This window comes from Miscanthus floridulus, chromosome 1 (assembly GCF_019320115.1).
Source record: "Miscanthus floridulus cultivar M001 chromosome 1, ASM1932011v1, whole genome shotgun sequence".
In the NCBI taxonomy this organism is placed as follows: Eukaryota; Viridiplantae; Streptophyta; class Magnoliopsida; order Poales; family Poaceae; genus Miscanthus; species Miscanthus floridulus.
Genome location: NC_089580.1, coordinates 44,086,562 through 44,108,932, shown reverse-complemented (window position 1 = coordinate 44,108,932; position 22,371 = coordinate 44,086,562). Strand labels below are relative to the sequence as shown.

The 22,371-nt window shown below is 44.6% G+C and overlaps 1 protein-coding gene across 1 annotated transcript; it reads left to right on the top strand.

Annotated features, from left to right (window-relative positions):
• The first annotated feature begins 16,498 nt into the window (after positions 1-16,498).
• Positions 16,499-19,365, top strand: LOC136481853 (V-type proton ATPase 16 kDa proteolipid subunit-like). Its single transcript, XM_066479133.1, has 3 exons — positions 16,499-16,726; positions 16,826-17,111; positions 18,976-19,365. The coding sequence occupies exons 1-3, from the start codon at positions 16,645-16,647 to the stop codon at positions 19,106-19,108; spliced, it is 501 nt and encodes a 166-aa protein (XP_066335230.1). The 5' UTR covers positions 16,499-16,644; the 3' UTR covers positions 19,109-19,365.
• Positions 19,366-22,371: the final 3,006 nt, after the last annotated feature.

Below are 22,371 nucleotides of genomic sequence, written 5' to 3'. Positions count from 1 at the left end.
AATATATCAAAAATCATATCACTAGAGGCAATATTAAATTTTTTCATAAGTCTACAAATATCAAAATTCACATAACTAAACCGTATATATCAAAATTCAAATCACTGTAGTCAATATTTATTATATACCAAAATTCATATATGTATGTCACTGAAGTCAATTTTTTTATAAGTCTATTTATACCAAAATTCACATCAATAAACCCTATGTATTAAAATTCAGCATCTGTCCATATATATATATATATTAAAATTGATATATCAAAATATATATCACTAAAGCAAATTTATATAAAAAATATATATTTTTCATGGTTGAGTGCTCGGTTTCACACAACAGGAAGGGATGAGATCGATGTGGTTGTGTGGCAGAACCGCCTAATCTAATGCCTTTCAGGAGTACTTGTCTTCCATTAGACACTAAGTACTCAAGGGAGCACACCAAATTACGTAGTTCCATCGAGCACACCCCTGAGAAGAACTCGGAAATCTATATTTTTCCATCAGAATCACAAATAAGAGAATAAAGCTTACAACATTTTAGCCATTTCTTACATCACTTTTCATGCAACATCAAGTATAATATTTATTGTTATAACAGCGGAATGGAATCATGTTATCAGAGTTATGAACAATTTAATTTAATAGCGAAATATAAACATGTGATCAGAGTTATAGCAGAAATAAATATCTATTCCCGACATAATGAAGTATTGATATATAAACTATGACAACAGATTATAAAACTTCTATTTATAAAAATATTTAGTGAGAGTTATAAATAAAAACTATGATCGCAGCGTAAATGAATCCTCTCTGAGCCCACTAGGAGGAATCCACACACAAGGGTCAGCTCTAGCATCTATTTGTCACCTGCAACAGGGGAAAATAAAACCCCGAGTACTAAATTATACTCAGCAAGACTTACTCGACAGAAGGAAAGAAAAGGACTTCAAGAGTATGCAAGGCTATCTGGCTTGTGGGTTTATTACATCTGCAGGAAGCATTACTAAGCGTGCGTCCTTATATTCAATTTTATTAGCAGTCAGCAATAGTTTATTAACTATCCATTCTATGTAAGCACATGTGCTACTTTCAAATAGATGGTAAGCAATCAGAATTATTTTACCATCTTTCATCTTCTAGTTCTTACTACAGTGCTAGATTATAGACAAGTCATACCGGATCGCCGGCGATTCGTGAATCAATGTGCCCAGCTAGATACCCTAAAACACACACCCTGCTTATACCCTAGATACAAGCAGGACCAACCCACTACCCTCCTATCACGGGGTCTAGATCCCCGTTCAAACTTGGACTCTAAGCCCTCGCTCCTGAGTTCTGGACTCAGTGCAGTGCTTAGACCTCCACCATCCCCGTCTCCAATCAGTCAGTCCAGAAAGAGCCAGAACCTATGACAAGAGAGCAATGAGCCTTCCCGCGTCCATATACAAGTATGTGTTCAGGATAATAAATCTGTGACCTGTCTAGAATCCAATGCAACGGCCGATCCTTAACCGACACAGGCGGAACAATAATAGGATCGAATGCCAAACCAAGTCCAGATCCAAAGTACCATTCTACCCGGTCTTCAATTATCATTCATATATATTCCATGTGATAATAATATAGTAATAACAATAATATATTTCCTATCTCTCGCGAGTGACAGGCAATCACTCGAATTACCAGAGTCCTGTATCATAGCAATCTACACGATCTTGTCATACTAGTAAGACTCATAGGATAAATATATTTATATGCAAGTGGATTTCATTCAACTCCTTGAAACTTAATGCACAAATATAATATAAAGTGCAGAAAAGTAGGGGTTATGCGCTGGGGCTTGCCTGGATAAAATATAACTAAAAGTTAGCATTCAATCTTTGTGACATGATCCAAAGCACCATCTTTCTAGCTACCCCTGATGACTCCGCGATCCATCGACGTCCCTATTATGGTATGCAATGCGATGCAAAGATGATGCAAAAGATAATTAACAAGGCAACAACAACTATTAAAACCGAGTACATAATACGAACTAACAAGCTAGCTTTAATGACAAATATACTAATCTACGTATCACGTCGCCAAGTAATGCTTGTTCTAGAAAATGTTTTCGTTCTACTAACCCTCAATTATTTTTTACATTTGATTGATTAACTATATACTTTTGGACTAGGGCTCATTTAGTTACCTTAACAAACTAATTCCTACGAGGCTACAAAAATTACAGTGAGCACCTAACCATATGATGAACCTACCATAAAAAATTCATAGCATTTGGAGCAAGGAAACTAATTTAATTAATTACAACAACAATACATTAATTTTTAAGGCAAATTATTTTGCACTAAAGCATGTGATTTTATGCGTTCACTGTGTAGTATAATCTATGTAGAGTTAAACAAAAATTGGATTTGTCATTTTACGATTTTTATTTGATTTATTATGGATTTTACAAATCACAACCGATTAAAAGGGATTAATAAAAGTGAAAAAAGGAAAAGGCTCACCGTCCATTACGGCCCAAGTCAGCCCAATCCGACGGGAGGCCAGCCCATGCGGCCAACCGGCGTGGCCAAGCCAGAGCAGGCCGGCCCACGCGGGGCGCACGGCACCAGGCCCAGGGACGGCGCAAGGCTGGCCTAGCTCGGAGCCTAGGCGGGGACACACTTTTTGCATAATAGACCCTATAGTATTGTGAAAACCAACTCGAGATCTAGAGCACTATTTATATGAGTCATCCAATTTGTATCAAGCATCCTAGAAATGTTTGGCTTCTCCATTCCCCAGTCCTCACGAGCACTAGAGCAGAGCACGCTAGCGTGCTGTGGCTGTTCGGTGGCCAAGCTCGGTCGGGAAAGGCTCTACGGTGAGATGGTGGCGTAGGGGCTTTGTGGGGTCACGCTGCACCGGTGGGCGCAAACAGCACCACCAAAGAAGCCCCGTGGTGGCTCGACCATGTGTGGCAGAGGTGTGCAGGGGCGATGGCGAACGACGCGTGCGACGGAGAGGGCGTCGGGCTTGGTTCCACCCCAACGGCGTACATGCGGGGCATAGGAGGTCAAGGTCATTTTCTCCGCTACTAGTCGTGTTTGGCTTGGGGGGTGCTCCGAGCCGAGCTGGTCATGGACACACTCATGGCAGCGTCCATGGGATGACTACGCGTGGTGGCCAGCGACAAGGCCGACCTAGTGAAGCGATGACAATACGGGGAAAACAGGGAGGCGAGGAAGGATCAAGGGCGGCTCACCACAAACGCCACGTCAGGATTGGTTCCGGTGAAAACCGCGTGGAAGGTGCTGGCCACGTGCATGGTGGATCCAAGGCTCTGCAACGGTGGCGTCATCATCGTTCCCAGCAAATGAGGGCTCCACTGTGAACCTACTTAGTGGGAGATACCGTGACATCAATACGAAGCTAAAACGTTGAAGATAGGGAAGATAAAACGAGAGTGAAGGAGTTGTTCTTGGCTGAGCTCAAATCGATGGTCATGGCGGGCGGCAGTGGAGAAAATGGCACACATGTGCACACCGTTGAACTAATGGCTTCCAATCCACTTCGAGGCTCTATATAACCTCCTCATGGTGCTAGGGATTCAAGGAATTGGGGGGATATACCTTGTGCACAATGAATTTTGGACCAGAAGGGAGGGCGGTCGTGGCGTCCATGGCGTGCATGCATTGGTTGTGGGCTTTGTAGCCGACTTGAGCAACGACAAGGGTGTTGCGTGCTGGGGAAGGTGCAGGCATGGGTGGTTGCCATCTAGGCGTGACGAACCAGCTGGAGGCGAACGAGAGAGAGAGCACGTGGGGGCGAGATTGGCGGCATGGCCGTGAGTTCTAGAGCTCTGCCATGGCATGCGCGTGGCTCGGTAGAGGCAAGCAGAGGGAGAGAGAGAAATAGCGCGAGGGCTCGGCCTCCACTAGAAGGCAGAGGGCAGTGCACAGCGCAGCATGGCACGTGTAGGGGCCCAGCATGGTCGGCAGAGGCAGGCAAGCAGAGGCAGACAGAGACAAGCAGAGGCAGGAATGCAGAGGCAGCAGCACATCGAGTAGGTGGAGCGTGCGGACAAGAGCAAGCGAGACGAGGTAGTTGAGGTGAGCGGCTGAGATCACTCGCTATAGGCATACCGATTCACGAACAGAGTGCCAACGACATGGCTCACAGCGTGATCTAAGGAGGTTAGGGTAATTTTTGGAGTAACAACGCAACATCAAACCACTACACGAACTATACCATGCTATGACATCCGCAAAGGTGCAATCAATAGTGCCAAAACATGACGCTAGCGTTTAAGAATTTTAATCAAAATTTAAATTCTAATTTGATTCCTGAGCCATCAAAAATACTATGTAACAACATCTATTCACTAGTTCAACAGTTGCATTTTCCTCTACACAATATGTACATTAATTTTTATTTAAGTACCAATTACAAGTTATGTTTTATTTTTGTTTATAAATTTTTTTTAATGCTTAATCAAATAAACAAGTCATTCGCTATTTATTTGCTATCAGGCATTTTTAAGCACTTTCTTCATACTTTTTCAAAACAAGCCCTAAACAACTTTTGTCCACAAAATTATTTAAAAGTTATTAAGCACCGAGACAAGTTGACTAGCAACACTTATTTGTTCGTTTTATTTACGAAAGCGAGTCACGCAAGATTCGTTTATGATTCCATGTGTCCTTTAAACTTTTAAACCGAAAAACTTGTTTTACTAATTACCCTTAGGCATTAACCTAGGTACTAAGTAAGCTCATAACATCCGAGGTGTTACAGGTTGGCACGCTCACCTAGTGGCAGCAGCGAGGGCACGCGAGGCCGAAGATTAAGGCGAGGCTAGAGACGAAAGCACCGCTGGAGATAAGGGCGAGGCCAGAGATGAGGGCAAGGATGACGGTGAGGCACTGATGAGGACGGAGGAGTGGGCGCAGACGACGGCGAGGGCGAGGGCGACTGTGTGGGCGACGCAACGGTGACGGCGACGGCACGGACGACAGTGAGGCCGTGGGCACAGGCACGAACGACGACGAGGTCGACGGCATGGACGACGGCGAGGGCGCGGGCACAGATGACGGCCTGGGGGATTGAGCAAGCACGGCGTGGCAGCGACGGTGAGTGAAATTTCGGGGAAGAAGAAGAAAGAACACCCGTATATATACGGTAGAACCCTATAGTCCCGGGTTAGGCCACCAACCAGGACTAAAAGTTCTTTAGTCCTGGTTTGTGGCCCAACTCGGGACTAAAGCCAGATTTTGGCACGTAGCGAAACTATAGTTTACCCGACAGTTTCATTTCCCGCCCTTACAACAGTTTTTAACATATCCTTTAATATAAATAGGCTAAAAATTAGAAATTACGTAGTAAAAAATATAGCTCAAAAAATTACAATACAAAATTGCTTTCATATCCTTTAAATGTTTAATAACATATGCTATAAATTATAGTTAGATTTTAAAAATTCAAATTTCAAATCTAAGAAATTCAAATATAGTTTTCCTTAACAAGATGATTTCAAATAAAAAAGTTGTTAACTACAAAGTTGCATAACCTTTTGAGATCTACAACTTTCATTTTGGTCATTTCTCCATTTGAGGACATTAATCGAATTTCAAATTTTAGAAATTCAAACATAGTTTTCCTTGACAAAATGATTTCAAATCAAAAGGTTTTCAACTATAAAGTTGTGTAACTTTTCAAGATCTACAACTTTTATTTTAGTCATTTCTTCATCTGACAAAGTAGTAGTGTATATTGTTCATAAATTTACATCTCCCTCTTATAGTTACTATAACTATACAATAAATTTATGAACACTGTACACTACCACATTATCGGACGAAGAAATGACCAAAATAAAAGTTGTAGATCTTGATCAGTTCTACAACTTTTATGTTTATGAATTTCCCAGATGAATTCATTTACTTCTACAAAATGCTGTTTGAAGTTGCCATTTTTTAAGAATCAAATTTTGAATTGATAAAACAAATTTACATGAAAAATGACTAAAATTAAAGCTGTAAGAACATAATAAATTAATAGAGCATGAATTTAGAAAAATTTAAGGAAAAAATCATTAAATTTGAAGTTAGTATCACGGAAAAAGACTAGTTACAAGTTTTAGCCAGAGATTAAAAAGAAAAATCAAACTTCTTTAAAAATTTAATTTCAAACAGAATTTCGAGCATAGCTTTCCTTGACAAGATGACTTTAAATGAAAAAGTTGTCAACTACAAAGTTATATAACTTTTCAAGATCTATAACTTTTGTATTGATTGTTTCTCTAATTTTTTATTTGTATATGCATTTCAATCCTACACGAGTTAAATTTCAATCCATACAAGCATAATTATAATATCCATACAAATAAATCTAATGAATATAATTAACTTGCATACAAACATAATTAAAATATCTATACAAATAAACCAAATTAAACATAACCATCTGAATAAACCTAATTAAATATAACAATACGAATAAACCTAACTAACACATGGATCCTACAACCCTAGCTTGTCTCCACTGCCAGTAGCGTATGTCTCGGATTATGTAACTATGGTCATTATTTATGTAATGCAAGGCCCGCACTACAACACTCTCCATTGCCTCACAATGCCGAGGACATGGCATCCCATAGATGTAGCCTACTGATGGACTATCGATGACTTGGTTCTGCCTAAATCTCATGCAATACTGGATGCCAGATGTCGTCCTCTGGCCCATTGCTTCCACGAAGTCCCAGGCATACCCCAGTGGCTTAAGAGCTTGCGTGAGAATGGGCTACAAGCCACATGTAGCATTCGTAAAATCATAGAGCAAAACCTGCAAGCGGACAAACAAAAAATATCAGAAAGTGTTCATATAATAATAAGAATAAATAAACATTACTCTCATATCATACACGACATACCATATCCATATGGTTGAATGTTGCATGCCTCTCGCTTAGTCACGGCACGTCCAGACTATGCTCACGTAAAGCTTCCATCTAAAAGGACTAGAAATTAGGCATACGGTAGCCAATTTGCTCAATTGCGTGCAAAGAAAGTGGCACAACATCAATCTAGGCGCCTATCTTAGTCAGCGACTGTCGGCCAGTCTGCATGATGTCCTGGCACACCTCATTATTGTACCTAATGGGGATGTAGAAGGCGAGACTACACGTCCATAACTCGTCTCCATCATTCATGACCTCACTTGTCATCGTCTCGAAGATGTCCCACACCCCGAGCAGCCATAGTGCTGCTTCTAGCCACTTGACCGGTTTTATAGTCTGTGACATATGCAACAATCATGTTATGAATGAATGTATATATGCAAAAAATTATATTAGCACGCAAAACTTAAAATATTCCATACTATTGATGGGTCTAGGTGACGCAGAACGGCCCTATCTGGCGATAGCGCAAATGGAAGATCGCCAGGGTGGAAACCTGGTTCCTGTGGCTGGGGAAGTTCACCGCCATTCATTGTAACTAAAAAAACTGAAAAAAACATCCCAATAAATATAGAACCCCCATATAAATATACCCTGCAACAATATATATTAGAGAAACATATAAAAAATAAATCATCAAGATATATATATATATATATATATATATATATATATGTATGTATGTATGTATGTATGTATGTATGTATGTATGTATGTATGTATGTACATACATATATGCATGCCAAGTAACTTAAACATTTTGCACATAATTTTTTTAACGATTATTAACTCTCATCAAGAAATAATGTTGCTAACAAAGATCTAGAAAACAATAAATGTTTGAGGTTATGTAAAAATGATGTATAAATAAAAATAAAATCCACCATTATTATTCCTAATCTAAAAAACCACATATTTGAATATTTCTACGCTTATTACTAAAGCATGAAATGATCTACATTATTAGCAATAAAAGATTAGAAGATGAAGTTGCTAACCTTTAGAAGATTGAAGATCAAGCCGACGGCCGAAAGCAAGAACTTGCTCCCCAAAGCAAGAACACAGATGAACAATAAGCAAAGACCAAGATTTGACCGGTGTGTCTCAGACTGGGAGGACAGTGGAAGCGGGTATATATAGATAGGGACCTTTAGTCCTGGTTGGTGGAGCCTACCGGGACTAAATGATCAATCTATAGTTTCGGTTGAAGCCAAAACCTGGGATAAAAGGTCAGCGGGACCTTTGGTCCCGGTTGGTGGTTTCAACAGGGATTGAAAGGCAACCTTTAATTCCAGTTTGAACCACAAACCGGGACTAAATGTCCATGCTGCAAAAGTCTGCTGCATTATTCGTTGAGCAGAGGATTCTAGTTCTGGTTGGTGGTTTCAACTGGTACTAAATCTTCTATTACTCTCGGACCAAATTTTGGTCGGGACTAAAGTCAAAAACCGAAAGTCTGTTGGTATATATTCAACACATCACACTCATCTACAAGCTTAAAAACATACAATCTCATCAGTGTCTTGAGTTTTCCCTGGCTCCATTTGAGCACAGGGTTCGCTACTACTATCAACCAATAAAAAAACGAAGCCAAGTTTATGTCTCACGCTTCTTGGTCACCTAGCTTTAAGCGGGTTAGTTTTTCTAATCTTCAAGCACTAAAGCATCGTTGTTGCGTCGCTTCCAATATTTTTGGCATCGGCATCACTACCAGCACGCAGTGTGTGGAGCAGTGCTCTCTCTCTCCACAAAGGGATGCTTTCATAGCGCATAGGTGTTGAGCAGTGACCCCTCGGCGTCCAACAAATTCATTTATTATAAGCACCGAGGAAGTAGTCATATGTTAGAGAGACTTGTTTTATGACTTATTTGGATGCACTTTAAACTATGCTAATACATATGGATTGAAATAGATTTGAAGCTTGTTTGGCTACATTCATGTCATCCTCAATCCACGTGGATTATAATAGATTGAGACAAAAATTAGTTAATTTTTCATCTAGTCAATCCTAATACATTTGAATTGAGGTGGGCCAGATGAGTGCGGCCAAACAGCAAAACAAAATCTTCAAGGACGATATGAGATCGGCCATCAGTGCATCATAGTGTGATGATGGTATAGTTGGCCAACGGGCCGGCCCGGCCCGCAGGTGGCTGTGCCTCCCGTGCCATGCCCCTCCAGGCGTCGTGTTTGGCCTTTGGCCCAATCACGGCCCTACGAGCCATAATTCGTGTCGTGCTGGCCCACGAAGTACGGCCAGAACTGTGGGTCGGGCTGGCCCAAAGCCCGGTGATCTTAAGTCGCCTCAAAATTCTTCTCATCCAACAGTTAGCACAGATTCATTCATTCAAATTTTATAATCTCAACTCACAAGTTAAGAACTTCTAAGTCACAAACTGATCACAGATTCAACACTCAGCAAACTCTAAATGACCAAATTCTTCTCAGATTCTAATTTCTAAGTCAAGAACTGAGCAAACTCCAAAATTTATCTCATTCTCATCCAACAGACCAACACTCAGCCACAAACTGATCACACAGAGATTCTAACTTCTAAGTCAAGAACTTAGCAAACTCCAAATGACAAAATCCAACAAAACAAAAGGCACCAAAGGATATAAGATAAATGAGCTGTTTGTGCAATGCTGCCTCATTAAAAACCTTTCTAGATAAAACTCACCCTTGTGAGAAACCCTAGAAAGAGAAAAAGAGTGCAGCACAGCTCTTAATAACTCTTCCATCATTGTTCAAAGGTCCCAAGTCACACTTATCAGTCACAGATGACAGATACAAAATGGAGATAACAGATTAACTACCAGCAGCCCTAGTCCTAGATGTACCAGCCCTAGATGAACTAGCCCTAGCCCCAGATGAACCAGCCCTAGCCCCTGATGAACCAGCAGTACCAGCAGCCCCATCTGCATCATCATCGAGGTATAGATTCTTGAAGGAGTCCTCCAGCTCTTGGTTGTCAATAGTATGTTGTAATCTGCTCTCTCCCAACTCCCAATCCTTTATGTAGGCCAGCATCTCCAAAGTTTCAGGCAATAGGCGGCGTCACCGCTCTTCGATTATCCTTCCTGTCAAGCTAAAACATGATTCCGAAGAGACAGTAAGAACAGGAACAGACATAATATCTCTAGCTATTATAGATAGGATTGGATAGGTTAGTTTGTGGTCACGCCACCAGAGAAGTAAATCAAAATCATCCTCATATGCAGTGACATTGTCACTATCCAGATAAACTAAGAGCTCATTAGTAGTAGAAGCAGATAAAGATAAAGTGGGGGCACAAGCAGGGGAAGGACCAACAACAGATCTAGGGCCTCCAAAGATTCTTCCCCATGCCTGTTTTCTCTTACCTGTATGGCTTGCAGGCTGTGTAACCTTTGACTCATAGCTGCACCAAACTTTCTCTCATATTTGTTAAATAACTTGTAAATTTTAGTTTTCACATCAGCATAATATGAAGTATAATCATAACCAGTGCTCTCTTTAAGTAATTCCAGGACTCTAAATAAACCTCTCATCTTAGCTCTAGGATCAAGAATGAATGCAAATGAATATAACAAAGGTATATGCTGTCAGTATTTAAAGAATTTAATCTTCATAGGATATACAACAGCAATTAGATTTTGATCTTTTTCACTTACATGTAAATGAGAAGCAATTTATAGCAGATGGTGCAGGATAAGTGGACTAGTTGGATAGTAAACACCAGAAAGAACAACAGTGGAGTTATAAAAGAGTTCTAGAAACTCTAATATCTTTTCAGCTATATACCAATGCCTTGCAAACAATAATTCAGAGCCATAATTGGAATTAATGAATACAGAAAAAATATGCTTATATGGAACCAAGTGTTTAAGCATAAGATATGTAGCATTCCGTTGAACATCCATATCTAAGCCAAACTTTCTAGGTCTAATACCTTGAGCAGTACAATAGTTCTTAAACATAGCAATTCTTTGATTAGAGGAATTTAAGAAGTTAATAGTAGTTCTAAAATCTTCTGTGTAAGGTTTGAACCTCTTTAAACCAGATTTTACAATCAGATTAATGATATGACAAGCACAACATTGATGCACAAGACTGTACTTACGCTTAGAAGGATCAACAGGCTCAGGTGTAGAATCAAGACCCAAATAACCAACAAACATAGGTGTCAAAGTTTCCATAGCCTTAGCATTAGAAGAAGCATTGTCTAGAGTTACAGAGAAAATCTTATCAATGAGACCAAACTCCTCAACCACACAAGCAATTCTTTCAACAATATTTTCACCAGTATGTTTCACCTTAATCAACCTAAGCCCAATAAGCTTTTTCTGTAACTCCCAATCAGTACTAACAAAATGAGCAACAACACTAATGTAATCCTCCTTAGCATTACCAGACCAAATGTCTGATGTCAGAGCAATAGAGAAAGCAACAGACAACACAAAATTCTTAAGCATATTATGACGTTCAGTAAACATTTTACTCAAATCTCTAGTGGTGGTTTGTCTAGATACTTTAACAAACCTAAGATTATGAGCACGGACAATGTAATCCTCCTAGGCCTCTGTCTCACCAATACCTAACGACAAATCAAGCCTAGCAATTAAGCGACACAATTCTGATCTAGCAACATCAGGTTTATAGTCGCAGTTATGCACACAACCATCAGCATTATAAGCAAGCCTAGACTAAACCCTAGCAGCTTGATCAGTTTTCTGCCTACAAGATTTCTAGTGCCCAGTGCCAGTATTAGATCTAGCAGACAAAGTATGCTTACACATTTTGCAGGTAGCTTTAGTGCAGATTTTTCTACCATTCATAGTCTCATCAAAATCAGCCCACACAATATATTTACGCTTACCAACAGCAGTTCTAGAAGAGGTACCAGTACCAGCAACAGATGGAGTTGAGCTGTTGGAGCAGACCGGGGGCCCAATCGTCGTTGCCCCTTCACCACCACCGCCATCCAGACCGAACAAGGCAGCAGCGTCCTCTTGGGTGTCGTCGTCGTCCTCAGGTGCCAGGCCTGCTGCGATGAGATCGTCGTTGCCGGTGAGTGGCCAGACAATATCGTCATCAGCACTAGCCATGGCGCCCTCGACCGCGAAGGGCTCTCCAGCATCGTTCCTCAACGGTGCGTGGGGCCGCCTTGGTCGCTCTATGCCACAGCTAGAGGACGACGCATCGGCTACCGACCTGCGTAAAGACATGGAGGAGGAGGAAAACAATATATCAGAATAGATCATAAACCATTCATCAATGGAAGAAGAGAAGGGTTAGGGTTAGGGTTAGGGATGTACGTGCGCAATCGGAGCCCGGTGCCGAAGAAGACGACGGCCACCCAGAGAAGACGACAGTAAGGTTAGAAGGACGGTGAGCGGCGGAGGAGGGGCAGACGGGGATACGAACTCACATAATCACCCAGGTCTAGAGGGGAGATATGGATAGGGAGAAGGGAGAGGCGGAGAGGGAGCAGGGAGGGGATCAGGTAGGAGTAGTAGAGAGCTGCTCGCCGACGGCAGGCGGGGTTAGGGTTAGGGTTAGGGATGTACCTGCGCAACCGGAGCCCGATGTCGGAGAAGACGAGGGCCACCCAGAGAAGACGACACACCAGTTAGAAGGACGGCAAGCGGCGGAGGAGGAGCAGACGGGGACACGAACTCACATGGTCACCGAGATCTAGAGGGAAGATAGGGATAGGGAGAAGGGAGAGGCGGAGAGGGAGCAGGGAGGGGATCAGGTAGGAGAAGTAGGGAGCTGCTCGCAGGCGGCAAGTGGATCGTCGAGGTCATGTCACCAGAGTCGGGGCGGACGAAGCCGAGAGCGAGACTGCGAGGGCGAGACCGCGAGAGCCGAGAGCGAGGCGAGGCGAGTGAAATGAGCTAGGGTTCGGATGTGAGAGCCGCCACAGCCGCGACGTGCGCTTATATATGAGGAGGGGGGAGCCGGGGACGGTGGGCCGACCGCGCTGGGCCGCGGGGAGGGGAGGAGGAGTGGGGAGGGGGAGGGGGGGAGGCCGGGCCGCTGCCGGGCCGACCGACGCAGGCCGGGTCGTGCCGTGCCAGCCCATGGGCCTAAGCAGCGGCCCAGGCACGACCTGCTCCCTCGGGCCGGGCCAGCTTGGGCCCGCGCGTCACCGGGCCATGCCGCGCTCGTGCTGGGCTAAAAAAAAGTGGACTTCGTGCTATGCAGTTGTGTCTCGGATTCCGTAGACATTTATAGATGACGGTGAAGAACGCCATCAGTACATGACACTGCATGAGAACAGTGGCAAGCTGCACGCAGGGGACAGTTGGACTATGATATGATGGATCATCGGAGAGGCCGTACAAAAGACGCAGCACACCTTTCCAAAAAAACATGCTTGATGACACAGCAACTCAACTAGCTGATGATGGAGCTCAAAAATGACACTGTACATTTTTATCTGTAGCCGGCACACGTGTCAAAATATACTTGCATGCAGCAATATCCTGGTATAATAAACAAATTACGAAGCAATGTAATTGTTTTTTTTTTACCCGTATAAAAACTCTCCGGAAATGAGATGACATTAGGTCATATTTTGCCACGTCATATAGGTCATAAATACAATGTAGCGAGCCATATGCGGTGTCCAAGCTACGTAGTGGCCTGTGGATGCGGATGCACCCTCAAAAAATTGAAAAATCATCAAATTTTCACCATGAATTTTCACACCTACAAGAGAAGTGCACCCTCTCATAGGGAGCTTATTATATACTGGTGGTTGCTCTCAAAAGAGCGAGATTGCTTACTGTACTGGCGGTTGCTCTAAAAAAGAAAGATATAGCTTACTGGTTAAGGTTGTAATAATGCATCCATGCGTATTGGCGGCAAAAGCACAAAGCAAAGCAAAGCAAAGGGGTGTGTGCGCGCGCGCGCGCGCATGCATGGCAGCCGCCGTACGTACATCTACCAACTAACAGCCGACATGCATCGGGACCGCAAAACACAATACTGTACTAGTGACTGTGTCGACAACTCAAATGTACTGTCTTCAGGGCTTCCTCTGCTAGCTAGGATTGATTGTTCATCATCACATATAGTACGTACGTAGCTTAACTTGCAGGTGTGGAGCTAGCTAGATATATATGCTTCATTCATCATTTCCAAATTCTAACTTGCTTTGCCTTTGGTTCAAAGCGTGTGAAACTTAATATTGATCAAACTTTTAGAAGAAAATTAACATATGTGCAAGATAAAGTAAAACACACTATCCGGAATCCTGCTCTTTGCCAAGTGTTTTTATGTTTGCCGAGTGTATTCCCTCGGGCACTCGGCGAATAAGTGATTTGCCGAGTGCTGCGCTAAAAACACTCAGCAAAAAAAAACACTCAGCAAAATAGGGGGTTTGCCGAGTGTAAACAAAAAAACACTTGGCAACGAGCAGGTTTGCGAGTGTCAAAAAAAAAGAAAAAGAAATAAAATATTATTTCTGGAAAAGAAGGAGAGGAAAAAAAATAAAAAAATTATTGCCGAGTGCTAGATCTACGACACTCGGCAAAGAAATATAAAATATTTTTTCTGGAAAAGAAGGAGAAGAAAAAAAATAAAAAAAAGCTTTGCCGAGTGCTAGATCTGCAACACTCGGCAAAGAAATATAAAATATTTTTTTATAAAAAAAGGACAAGAAAAAAAAATCTTTGCCGAGTGCTAGATCTACAACACTCGGCAAAAAAAAATTTCCCTGGAAATAAAAGCCGCACACCGCCCCCTCGGTCACCCCGCACACCGCGCCCTCCGTCACCCCGCACGCCCCTCTCCCTCCTCCTCCTCCGGCGCCCTCCCCTGCTCCCTCTCCCTCCTCCTCCTCCGGCGCCCTCCCCTACTCCCTCTTCGGCCCGGATCCGGCGTCGCCTCCTCCTCCTCCCTCTCCTGCCTGGATCGAGCGCGCTCACTTCCTCTCCCACACCGAGCGGCGCGCAGCCTCCGCTCCCTCCCCACAGCGGCGGCGCCGCCTTCTCTCCCTCCACAGCGGCGACACTCGCCCTCTCTGTCCCCACAGCGATGGTGGGCACCCTGGCAAGGAGGAGGCCTGCCCTCGGTGAGGAGGTGCCCTAGCGGAGAGTGCCCTGGTGAGAAGCCCCGGCCCTGTGACGAGGAGCCCCGGCGGGTGCCCTAGCAAGGAGGATCCTCGGTGGCCTCCCCGACAGCCTAGAGGAGCAGCGCCCCTATGGCCCAGAGCCAGATCCAGCCTCAGCTCTCTCTCCCTCCCCTCCCTCCCCACAGCGCCGCCCTCCAGTGGTGGATCCAAAGCTCCCAGTGGCAGATCCAGGGCGGTGGCTCCTTCCTCCGGCGGTGGATCCAGAGCTCCCGGTGGCGGATCCAGAGCGGTGCCTCCTTCCTCCGGCGACGGATCCAGGGCGGTGGCGCCCGTCGGCGGTGGATCCAGGGCGCCGACGCCCCCCCCGGTGGCGGATCCAAGGCGCTGGTGGATCCAACGAGCGGCGATGGCGGGCCAGAGCGGGAGCGGCTGATGCTTTTTTTTCAAAAAAATGTTTGCCGAGTGTTTTGGGGGCACTCGGCAAAGTCTTCGCCGAGTGTCCGACGAAAAACACTCGGCAAAGTTAGTTTGCCGATGAAATTTTTGCCGAGTGCCCTTTACCGAGTGTTACACACGGCAAACCCTTTGCCGAGTGTATTCGTGGCTTTGCCGTGTGCCCTCCCGTCCCCGGTACGTATTGCATATAGCTTCTATCTAGTATTGGAGACTTGCATGGGATTTTTTTTGCTCAATGCTACCCACTTGCATTGGGAGGCACTTCTCATTTAGAGCACCAAGCTAGTGAGTGACATGTGAGGTGTGGCCATATATGTGATTGAAATAAGAGTAAAACGCACCAGCAACCCTAAATTTACCAAGGAGTATCATTTGGTCCGTTAACCTAAAAGAATGTATAAAACTTTTATTAGGTTGTTCACCACAAGTCCGTACTCTTCGTCTCTTCCACACGAGATGGAGGTAGCTTAGTGCTGATATGCGTGCATGGCATGTTTGACTCTACGCCTCCCTCTCCCTCAGGGCACTCCAAACCTTAGAAAATAGAATAGTTTCTATATTCATTAGTTAGGATGCTAACTGAGCAAAATTATGATGTGATTTTAAAATTAAAGAAGAGGTATGAGAAAATAGTTTTCATATAGACAAGAAACTATGTCTCCATGGAAACTAATATGTGAAGAGATGTGATAGAGAAGACACACAATTAGACATTTTTTAAATTATCCATTTGACATATGATTTCTATATATAGTGTCTAGATGATTCTTTTTTTTTGTGAACGAGTGTCTAGATGATTCAGCAGGTATAATAAAAACCATCTCATTGCTTTGGGACTATATATTCTCAATCTCTCTACCAACACGGTCTGCATTCATGGAGCATGGGCCTAGCCCAAAGAGGGAGGTCATCATTAGTGACGGATGTAGCCCTGGGCCTAGTCCAAAGAGGGATCTCAATCTCGGCCCATGACGGATGTATTATTGTATTGTATTTTTGTTCTTGGCCATGGCAATTCCAGTCCACAGAAACAAGAAAGAAGAAGAAGAAACGGGGAGGCAAGCAGATCCAAGCGAAGCGAAAAAGCTGCGTCGTGGCCTGACCCTGACCCCGTCCCTCCTCTCCTCCGGCGAGAGCAAGAAGAGATCCCGCGCCGTCCTCTCCTCCACCTCCACCCATGGCGACCTCCACCTTCAGCGGCGACGAGACGGCGCCCTTCTTCGGCTTCCTCGGCGCCGCCGCCGCGCTCGTCTTCTCCTGTAAGCACCCATCAGATCTCTGTCCCTACCTCTTTCCCGCGGGGATCCATCCATTCCTTACTCCCCCTCCCCTCACCCTCTCTCTCTGATGATGCCTAGGCATGGGCGCCGCCTACGGGACGGCCAAGAGCGGCGTCGGCGTCGCGTCCATGGGCGTCATGCGCCCCGAGCTCGTCATGAAGTCCATCGTCCCCGTCGTCATGGCCGGAGTCCTCGGCATCTACGGTCTCATCATCGCCGTCATCATCTCCACCGGGATCAACCCCAAGGCCAAGTCCTACTACCTCTTCGACGGCTACGCGCACCTCTCCTCCGGACTCGCCTGCGGCCTCGCGGGGCTCGCCGCCGGCATGGCCATCGGTATCGTCGGTGACGCCGGAGTCCGGTACTGTACTAACTCTGATTGCAGTTGCCATCCTTTCTACATGTCCTACACGTTTTAACTGACATCGTCATCATAGTGCTAATTGATTCCCAGTTAAAATTAAAACTGCCGTCAAGATAGATCAAGCAATTAGCAATGTAGGATGGGTGATTTGATTATCCTGGCCTAACTATCACGATAGTTCCAAGGCTAATTGATCAGATTTTGTCTTGTACTCTTGTCAATCGACTGATGAAAATGATTAGATTTTCTATCTTGTGTTGCTTGATTGATTAATATGAGTATTGTGTTAGGCAAGATGAGTTGGTGTGTCATATATGTTGATTTAGCTATGCTATGCTTGTCATTCTAGGACCTGACCTGTTACTATGCTGTTGTTTGTGCCTGGAATATCTATGTCCCCGTGGCTCTACAGCATCTGAACGTCAAGGAGACAAAGATTCACATTGTGTTGCTACTTTCTCTGAATTGAGCATACTTCAACGTCAGTAGTTATGTATATCAAAGTTGTCCATCTTTGACCCTAGAGGAATTGTAATCAAGAGAAAAGCTCATTCATGAGGTTGGTGTGTCCATTTACCTTGCGAATTAGAGTACGGTAGTGGCTCATCCACTGAGACCTTGCAAACCTTCATGAGGTTGATTGATGCTTATATATTATAGACGAGTTATTTTCATTTAACTATGTCTATGCTTCTCGGTTTAAGGATTTTTTGAGTGTGACAAGTGACATGATACTATGCCTTTCTGGAGGGCATATCTATGGCCCTGTCCTGCAGCCCCCGAATCTCAAAGAACCAAATATTTGTGCTATGTTACTACTTCCACTGAATTGAGCATGCTTCAGTAGTTGCATATAGCAAGGTTACCAGTTTTAGCTCCTTTGCATCTCTCAAACATGCAAATTACGTAGATTGTGAGATAGCAGTGGATTCATTGATACCTCGCAAACCTGTTTTTAGCTCTGATTTTGAATTTCACAATTTACACTCCTTCAGTCCAGCTATGTGAATCTCATTTCACGATCTGTTCCAAGGAATGGAGTTTTTAAGATACTCATCTGTTACACTGCTCCATGTGAGCTAGGCATGTTCCCTGGACTTGGGGAATGGGTAGGGAGGAAATTGTTAAAGGGCTGTGGCCTGTGGACCTGTGGCATTAAGGATCCCTTTTGTAATTTTGGTTGTTGGGGTTTTAGGAAATTCTGTTGTGAAATCCCTAACACTTCCGTTCCGTATGCTAATACCATCACTAGCAATTTGCCTTGATTTTTCTCAGCTGACCTGCTTTAATGAGTTCCGTCAATGAAGGGCATGCAAACACTTCTATTCATTTCTGTTCCTATGTTATGCTTCTGTACTTATGAAGCTCTGTTATACCAAGTTAGTTCTGGTTGAGTACAAATAATATGCCATTGTACCCACCAGTTTCTGTTATTTGTTGCTTGTATCCAGTTATCCACTATATTTTATTATCAGGGAATACATTTTGTTATGCCTCTAGATTTTCTACATATTCGCCTTTGTTTGCAGTAAGTTGGCACCCTTGCCTTATTTCCAGTTGACCTTCTTTAACATATTTGTAAATGAATGTCAGGAAAATAATTTAATTGGTTTCTTTTGTTACCTTAGCTTTTTGGTACTTCTAGAGCTCTCTTGTACTAAGTTTATTCAGAGTGAGCATAAATAGTATGCCCGTTATAGACAGCAGTTTATTTTATTTATTGCTAGTATGCACTAGATTTTCTTTATCAGGGGGTATATATTCTCTTACACAGTCAAATTTTCTACAGCTTAAACCTTATATAATTATATCCAGCAAGGTGTCATTCTTATCTTATTCTGATTTATTATCTTCTCTCCAGGGCGAATGCACAGCAGCCAAAGTTGTTTGTGGGCATGATTCTGATTCTTATCTTCGCAGAAGCTCTTGCTCTTTATGGTCTCATCGTCGGTATCATCCTCTCATCCCGTGCTGGCCAATCTCGCGCCGATTAGAAGGCTTGATATATGGCACACGAGTCATCTGCCATTGTATTCAAAGTGTTCTTCTCTCGGTGAACATTGTGAGGGATCATGTTGAGCCTGTTCCACCTTTGTAATATTATATTACTATTCTGCGAAGACAAACCTAGCTAGCGCTTGTAGTTGTGCTGTTGTATTTATTTGAAATAATAGGCAGCAAGCCCCGGATGTGATGAATAATAAGCAAGCTGGATTAGTTTTTTTCTTCTAATGTGGATTGGTTTTGTTTATGTCTAGTGTTTGCAGTTCTTTCTTTCCTTCACGGGGTGTTGGCGATGCCACATTGCCATTGCTGATTACGATTGCATTGATGAGAATTGCTATTGATTTTAGTATAGTTTCTTGTTACTTCCATAAAATCCTGTTGATCTAACTGGCTATTTACATCCATTTTTTTCCCAAAAAAAGAATGTAGTGCAAGATTAAGTATAATTGTGTGACAGGGTAGATTTGTGCACATCTCATTTAAGTAAGGTCGGAGACTGAGCGAATCATTATATAACGTTTGTCTTTTATTGATTAAGGCCTCCTTTGGTTTATATATATTGGACAAATGGAGGAAAAGCATAGGATTGGGAATCTTATAGGAATTGCTATTGATTGACTTTGGTTCACACGAATAGAGTATATAAATAGTCTAGGGAATTTTTCTTTCACTCCTGTTTTGGAGGAAATTTAGTATCCACTCAAACCTCTTGGTAAAAATCTTATATTTTTTGTATGGCCTATCTAAGTGATCATTCCTAAAAGTGTTTTGTGTATTTCCAATCCTCTGTTTTGCAACTATATTCATGTGGAACTGTTTTTTTTTTTTTTTTTTTTTTTTGCTTTCCTGTTCGAAAAGGGGGCCTAAAAGTTATTCTAGGCCTGTTAGGAATTTGGTTTCTTGAAGCAACATTTTTAGAGAGGAACCAATTTCGCTTCTAGTTCTGACTTAGGGATTCTCTTGTTTGGCTCCAGAAACAGATTTTATTTGGTATCTCTTATTTTCCAAGAGGAACAATTTGGAGTATTCCTACCAAAGACACCCTAAATAGTAAAAGAGCTGACACTTGATATTTTATATCTAAGGGTGCCACCATAAGACAATAAGTGTCGAAAAATCGTAAATTATGGCCTCCGTATCTTGGAAAACTACCACATGCAAGCATTTTAAGCTTAGGATTATGCTTTAAGGATCCTCTCTTGTATGTAGCCCTAGAGGAAACATTGGGAGGTTCGAAGGGATGTTGGCAAGTACTACTAGTGTTGTGACTCGTGACTCGCAAAGCAAGAGCGGGCTTGCTAGCGCCCGGACGTCTGGGCGGATGGGGCGTCCGGACACCCGCGCCTGCAGCCATTTTGCGCGCCCACGTGGGGCCCGCGCCACCCTAAACGTCACCAGCATCGAGAAAGAGGGGAGGGGGCAGCGGATGCCCAGCCGACGCCGGGAGGAGGAGGACACCAAGGCAAGGTAGCAGAAAGCAAGGAAGGAGATGCAACACCCGATCTACTTTTAAAACATCCAGATGCAACAATTGCAACATACGTCTGAAAGGCAGTTGAAACATTTGAAACATGCATATGAAAAGTTCAGAGAGCTCCAGTCGAAGACGTCTGACCGGGACTCTGACGACCTGAGTGACGGGATTCGGAGAGCTTCAGTCGGAAATGTCCGACCGGGACCCGTGCTCATTGTCCGTGACAGAGTCGGCGTGGCCTACATGGGGCGCCCCTTCGCTTCCTTACCTGTCAGTCGGTGTCTATCCTTACCTGTCGTTCTGGTTCCTTTAGGTCTGGCCTGGGGAAGTGGGGAGCCGCCTGCATGCGGTGGCGCTTCGGTTCCTGCGCCCATCGTGTGGTAGTGGTTGATCGTGCGGTAGTGGTGGGCCACGGCCAGGCCACGTCCCGTCCGATCAGGAGCCGTTCCATCGAGCAGGGCACGTCTTATCTGCATTTAATGAAAGAAAGAGAAAAATCTCGCCCCGTCGTTCCGGCTTCCCTGATCGGTGCGTCCCTCCGTAACTACCGCTCCCTTTTCCTTAAGTAGGAGAGGGAAGGGGGTTTTCGTTCTGCTCTCTTGCCTGTTCTTCGTCTGCCGCCGCCTTCTCTCCTCCTCTTTGTCATGAGCGTTCCCGAGAGCTGCGGAGGTTTCTAGGAAAGAAGGGGAGAGAGCAAGGGAGGGAAGATAGGTACTCACAAAATGTCAGATTGGAGGTCATCCACCGTGAGGGCGTTGGTGCTGGAGGCGTTTGTTGCGAAGGGGTTCCTGCCGCCGCAGGAGGTGGCGCACTGGAGGGTCCCTAGGAAGGAGGAGTTCCCGCAACCTCGTCCCAATGAGGTGGTGTCTTTCCTTACCTTCCACGAGCGTGGATTAGGATACCCCGCGCACTGGTTCCAGCGTGGGCTCCTCAACGAGTGGGGTCTAGAACTGTAGCACCTCAACCCGATGGGGGTGCTGCACATCGCTGGCTTTGTCACCGTCTACGAGGCCTTCCTCGGGATGGAGCCACACGTGGACCTCTTTCGGCTCTTTTTCTCCGGGAGGGCCATGGCGGACTGGAGTTTGGCCAAGATCGCTCCGGTCGGAGGCTTCGCCCTGCAGCAGAAGCTGCGCATGGGAGGATCGTATCCCACGTACTCCCCATGTGACTCCAACCGGGGATGGCATGAGGAATGGTTCTACATTAGGAATCCGGCGAGGGCGCTGTTTCTGGTGTTTACCGGCGGAAGGCCGGTGAAGCAGAAGAGTTGGTCGTGGGGCTGCGCCCACATGGAGAGGCACAAGGTGGAGGCCATCGAGGAGGAGCTGCGGAAGCTCGTAAGGGACGGCCTTGATAGGGTGCGGGTGTTCCACACCCTTTACCGCCGTCGGGTCACGCCATTGGCGGAGAGGATGCACCCGATGTGGAAGTATGACGGCCGGTCGGACCCCGACCGCGCGTCGTCGGAGGAGCTGCCGGACAATGAGATCTGGAGTCGTGTCGGCCGAGTGCTGCAGCTGAGGCCTAATGAGACGGTGGTGGGAAAACCCATACCGTTTAATGCCTCGATCGTGCCCTCGCTGGTATGCTCCCTCACTTTGCTCGTGCCTTTTCCTCTGCCCCTCTTCTTTTTTTATTTTGGTTCATTTGTTCTGTAGGGGCTTGGGAGGTACAAATCCCGACCGCACCTTCCTAAGGGGGCGGCGGGCCAGGCCTAGCAGGCCTCCAGAAGGAGGCGGTAGACGCCCGGAAGAAGAAGAAAACCAAGGAGGT

Bases quoted from the DNA above. Each gene is read 5' to 3' on its own strand.
- LOC136481853 (XM_066479133.1), top strand. From the start codon at position 16,645: ATGGCGACCTCCACCTTCAGCGGCGACGAGACGGCGCCCTTCTTCGGC. The intron at 16,727-16,825 runs GTAAGCACCCAT...GATGATGCCTAG, and splicing joins CGCCGCGCTCGTCTTCTCCT to GCATGGGCGCCGCCTACGGG. The intron at 17,112-18,975 runs GTACTGTACTAA...TCTTCTCTCCAG, and splicing joins GTCGGTGACGCCGGAGTCCG to GGCGAATGCACAGCAGCCAA.